The 5,694-nt window shown below is 39.6% G+C and overlaps 1 protein-coding gene across 1 annotated transcript; it reads left to right on the top strand.

Annotated features, from left to right (window-relative positions):
- Positions 1–310: 310 nt before the first annotated feature.
- Positions 311–4,698, top strand: arl4aa (ADP-ribosylation factor-like 4aa). Its single transcript, XM_078422000.1, has 2 exons — positions 311–439; positions 1,589–4,698. Exon 2 carries the CDS (start codon positions 1,707–1,709, stop codon positions 2,307–2,309), a length of 603 nt encoding a protein of 200 aa, XP_078278126.1. The 5' UTR covers positions 311–439; positions 1,589–1,706; the 3' UTR covers positions 2,310–4,698.
- Positions 4,699–5,694: the final 996 nt, after the last annotated feature.

Genomic DNA, 5,694 nt, shown 5'->3' with positions numbered 1-5,694 from the left:
GGCCAATGGGCGTCGGAGGCGGAACCTGGCCGGAACGTTGATCTCTGCGTCCATTGGCCACGCTCCCTCTAGCCCCGCCCCCCCTCCGGCCTCTCCCCCGCGACACCATTGGCCGGAGCCCAGGTCACTCACGCCCGCAGGCGCTCTGTAGTCCCGCCCCGTAGCACCATTGGCTGAGCCGATGTCATTCACACCCAGAGCGGCCCCGCCCCCTCCCCGCCCCGCCCCGCGCGACCGGCAGCCGTTGGGGGCGGTTTTTGCGGGCGCGCCCTCGTGCTCATGCTCGTGCCCGCGCTCGGGGTTACTGCGGTGGCGCTGCTGGTGCGGGGCGCATTACAGCGGAGAGCAGCCCTGGCATGGTGCGGTGCTGAGAGCAGCGGTGAACCTGTTGTCGGGCGAGCTTTTGCTTGCTTGTTCGATCGTCTCATAGCCTTTAAGGGTGTGTGTTTCGTTTAACACGGGGAGGAGGGGGAGGGTGTTTATTCAGCCGCGTTGGAGACGGATTTGGCGGCGGTAGTTGTGCGCGGCACGGGTTCAGCTCTGGCTCTGCCTCTGCCTGAGACAGTGCCGAGCAGTCTGCTTGACCCGGCTTAATCGCCTGGCTTTACTGGAGCGTTTACAGCAGCAGAAAGCCTGGAGTTCCAGCTGCAGCAGAGCAGGCTGGATGTCCGCAGCGTCGTCTTTCCAGGACTTGTTGAATTGTTGGGTGCGATATGTGTTGTGTGATTGAGTGAGGTGTGAAATTTTAGTGAAAGCAAGCAAGTAAGTTTCCCAACTACAGTTTGGTCAAGCAATTAGGAATACATTACATGGAAGGCCGTGTTTAAAAATAAATACATGGGTTTTTTTTTGGTTGTTTTGATCGTTTATTTGAGTTTTCGTTTGTCTTGTTACCATTCTAGGTAGGGCAAAGTGTAATGAAAGCAAGGCGAGAGTCTGCTCTAATTTGTCCATCTGGACACATCGCAAAGGGTTCAAGAAAGAAATTCTAAAGTTTCCGGGTGCTAAGATCAAATGGGGCAGATCGGGATTGTTGTAATTTAAGGTATGAGAAGGTAGCGACCAAAGATACATTTGTTGTTTGTGTACACTTATATTGTCATAGTAATTAGTTTACTTTTAATGGGTTTATTCACATTTCGACACTGTCTTTTTGCATTACGTGACGTGAGTGAACGCCCTATAAAATCATTTAGGGATTTGCTTTTCTTTTACGCATGATGTTGAAGAAATAATACGTTGATTTGAAGATTTATTTCAGAAAGGAACATCGGTTTATTGTTGTAATTACATTGGTGTCTGTTTGAAATGGAAATGCATTTTCATCCTCTTGTAGTCCGAATATCAGAACTCATCTTGTGATCTTTGATATGGCGGTAGAGTTAACCCAAATTTATTCTGACATTTATATTACGGATTTCAAACAAAACTCATAAATGGAAGCAATGTGTACTGTAGGTCAATAATTTGGACAAAGCATTTTAGAAATCTTTGAAATCCAGTCTAGATCACTTGTTGGTGTTTTTACCTGTTGATGTATCATCTGGGTTATGTAGTTATGCAATACATTTCTTTTTTTTTTCTACAGAGATAATTTATCTTAAAACTGCCTTGGATTATCGGTTGAAGGCATTGTGATCAGCAACCTTTGGAAATAACGTCTTTCAGTGCAAACATCTGCATTTTCCTTTTACTTCAAGTCTGAGATGGGTAACGGACTTTCAGATCAAACTCCCATTTTATCAAACTTTCCATCTTTTCAGTCTCTGCACATCGTTATTCTGGGTTTAGATTGTGCTGGAAAGACCACTGTTTTGTACAGATTGCAGTTCAATGAATTTGTCAATACTGTTCCAACGAAAGGATTTAATTCTGAAAAAATCAAAGTGACTTTGGGTAAGTCCAAACCAGTGACCTTTCATTTTTGGGATGTAGGTGGACAGGAGAAACTGAGACCACTCTGGAAATCCTACACTCGCTGCACAGATGGCATCATCTTTGTGGTGGACTCTGTAGATATGGAAAGAATGGAAGAAGCCAAAACTGAATTGCATAAAATAACCAGGATCTCTGAGAACCAAGGAGTGCCTGTGCTTTTGATTGCCAACAAACAGGATCTCAGGAACTGCCTCTCTCTCTCTGAAGTGGAGAAACTGTTAGCGTTGAGTGAATTAAGTTCCTCAACCCCATGGCACCTACAACCAACCTGTGCTATTATAGGAGATGGGCTTAAGGAAGGACTAGAAAAACTTTATGAAATGATTGTCAAGAGGCGAAAGATGTTGAAACAACAGAAAAAGAAAAGATGATTCTACAAATGTTGAAGATACAAAAATGTTTTGTATTTTTGAAAGCTGAGATGTTTCTACACTGGTCATTATATCTGTAGCCTTTTAACAATGTTTAAGTTGAAAGTGAAAGTTTTTTTGAGAGCCAAGACTGGATTTTTTAGTGGGATCACAGTTGAAAGTAGATGTGAGGAACTAAGTTTGGAGAACAGTTATACCAGCATAAGACTGTCAGCATCTTTTATAGTTTGCCTGACTAAATTACATTTAGATCTGTATTACTTGTTCTGTGTTCATTGGCCTTTCAAATGGTCAAACAAGTTTGTGTGTATGTGGGCTATGTGTTTCAGTTTTAGACCTAAATGTCCAGGTACCTGCCACAGTACAAGGCTATTTTTATAAGCCAACTGAACACTGCAAATATTTGTTTGGTGACCATATGGTTATTGTTAAATGAGGAATATTCACAAAACTTGTTGGGGAAAAATGGCTGCTACAGATTGTTATTTGAAGTGTTTAACTGCTCTTTTTTTGAAGTAAGAAATTTAAGGAACAGGTTACTAAATTCTGTTTTTGGAAGAATATTTAAAATGAGCTACTACTAGTATTAAAGAAATGTCAAGCACAAAAGTGCTATACCTGCATAATTTGTAGTGTCAGGGTTGCTTCCAAGTGCATATCTCAATTGTGTGAACATTGTACAATGCCATAACTGAAGGTCTTTGTGGAGGGGGGAGGAAAAATCTGCAATGATGTTTAACTGACCTTGAACTTTGAGTACAGAAGAGTTTTTAAAAATAACGACACAGGAACATAGCAGTAGTCTGTTCGTGTTACAGATATGCAAGTTGCCATGAAGCCCTGATTTCTAAACAGTGTTACATGGGGAGATTGGATTTTATGCCATTATATAAGCTGTGACATGAGATGTGGGAGAAACAAAGAACGATGTAGGTCTGCACATGCTGACAACTGTAAAATTTGTGTAATGAAGCTGTTTGGGTCAGCTTTGCCATGAATTATTTTGGTGCCATCTTTCTAAGGGTTTTGTTTGGAGATTTCATTTGCTTCAATGATCGCAATATTTCCTACATATTAGTACTGATATAAAAAAAACAAAAATAGCTCCACAGTTAATTGTGGCCAGCTGAGTCTTTAGTGAAGAGTTAGGAAAGGTCTGAATGTGCAGCTATTTGGAGCTGAGAGGGATGATAACATTCTATTGGCACTGCTACCAACCACACCTAGATTTTGTTCTTTAATATAGGTAAAGAGTTTGCACATATGAGGCAATTCCAGAATGAGGGACCGTGGGGAAGCAGGAGGTTTCCCAATTTGTTTGCAGCTATCTTTCCCTTTGTAGTTTGCTGCTCTCCTTTGCAGGACTCTTTTCCAAAATGGGAGTTATTGAATAACTTGTTGATTCTTTATGTGAGGAAGCTAGGTGTATAATATTTGTGGACCATCTTTTATTGTATGACATTTTTCATATTTATAAAATTTACAGCTAGAAATTATTACTGAAATTTGTATGAAAATAGAGTGACCCAGATTTTATAAAAAGCATGCATGTTTAAAACCGTTTACCTTTGATTTTCTTTTTTGTCAAAGAAGGTCAGGGATTATTCTGAGCTCATGTTTTGAGCTTGCAGTGGAAACTCTTCCTCTAAAGAAAACCAAGAAAGGCTGCCAGGCGGTTACAATTAATAAATATATGCAAACCTATTATTTTTCATTTGGAACCTTGGTTAAAGAAGATTACCAAAATACAACTTTACATTTTCCTCTCTCTGTCACAGCCACAAAGGTTTAAAATTCCATGAATGTTTTTGATAAATATGTATTTGCTATTTCCAAGATTTTCCCCGCTCTAGATTTTAAAAGTTTGGGGTTGGGTGGTGTGACACGTTAATTGGATACCAAAATGCTGGCTGTTCATGTGTATAAAAGCACAGGGCATTTTTTTAACACTGAAGTGTTCACGCATTTGAAAGGAAATCTGGGTGACATATCGAATGCAGAGAATATCTCTGGCATAGTAAAGTCTATAAATAGTTTGCACAAAACATTTTGTTTATTAGCATTTTGTTTACTTCCAGTGTTTTCCAAATTCACAAAAGCAGGTCAGTTTATAATCATTATGTTCATCAGTTGCAAGCAAATTTAAAAAAAAATCTAATGAATTGATGTAGCAATGAATTCTTGAAGCTAAAATGTAATTGTTATTTAAAAAAAACTGTCTGATTTCAATCTCCAAAGACCTTGCATTGAGACGGTAAAAGCTTTCTTTAATGATATGAGGCTGTTTGATATTTTACTGTACCAATTCTGTAAATATCTTGTTTGACTTGTGCAGTGGCTTTAAGAAATGCACTTTAGGTGTTCATTAAAGATCAACAGCTTTGTGTAACATTTGTTTTTATAACTGAAGGACTTTTAATGGATCTGTCTCTGGTTTATGTGTTTACCATCTGCATTTACGACACTTCCTGTCACTGGTTAGAAAAAAATCTTTATATTTATATAAAATGTTGGCTCTTAATAAATACAGTCTGAGTAAATCATACCACTGTCTTGGCCACAAGTAACACGCCTTATCAAATTAACATTTTTCCTGGCAGCTTTGTTTATATTTCGGGTTTAAGTTTTTGGTTGTTATTTATTCAATTTGGGATCGTTTCTAGTTTTCCGCAGTCAGTGAATTGTTGATATTTAAAAACAATTGTGCACTAATTCTACAAACTACATGGTGAAGTAAGTGCACGTTTTGAAGTAGGGGTTCTTGATTAGTATGGGTGTCAAAGGATACAGGGGGAAGGCAGGAGAATGGGTTGAGAGTGAAAGATAGATCAGCCATAATTGAATGGTAGAGTGGACTCGATGGGTCGAATGGCCCAATTCTGCTCCCACAACTAATGAATTTATAGCTGTCCCGATATTGGAGTCTTACATGTGAAGAACTGCTACTACTTGGTGACAAATACCAGCTAATTCAATTTTAAGAGGGATGTGGATTTAGTTGTTCATGCTGTGGCTTTAATCAAACATGCACAAACATGTGGCTTTAATCAAACATGCACAAATGTGGTGAGAACTGATTTTGTAAACTGCCAGATTACTGGTTACCACCGAAAATGATATTCCTTGTTAGTAGCCATGCCTCAGGCTTTTCTTTTTCGAACGGATTCGGTTGAATATTGGAGGCAGTTGACAAAATTTCTGCCAGATTAGATCCCTCGCACGGAACAAACTTTGGTAAAGCCTTCATTTCCTATCATTCAATTGGAAGCCTTTTTAACATTCTGCCCCATTTGCACCTGATCTTTTACTCTTCATCACAATCTCACCACTGACTATCCCAACCCACGGAAAATTGATCAGTACTGTACCAATGTGTTTCAAAAAC

The sequence above is a fragment of the Rhinoraja longicauda genome, chromosome 2 (assembly GCF_053455715.1).
Source record: "Rhinoraja longicauda isolate Sanriku21f chromosome 2, sRhiLon1.1, whole genome shotgun sequence".
NCBI classification, from domain to species: Eukaryota; Metazoa; Chordata; class Chondrichthyes; order Rajiformes; family Arhynchobatidae; genus Rhinoraja; species Rhinoraja longicauda.
Note: the sequence above shows the minus strand (reverse complement) of the source record. Positions and strands in the feature narration are given on the sequence as shown.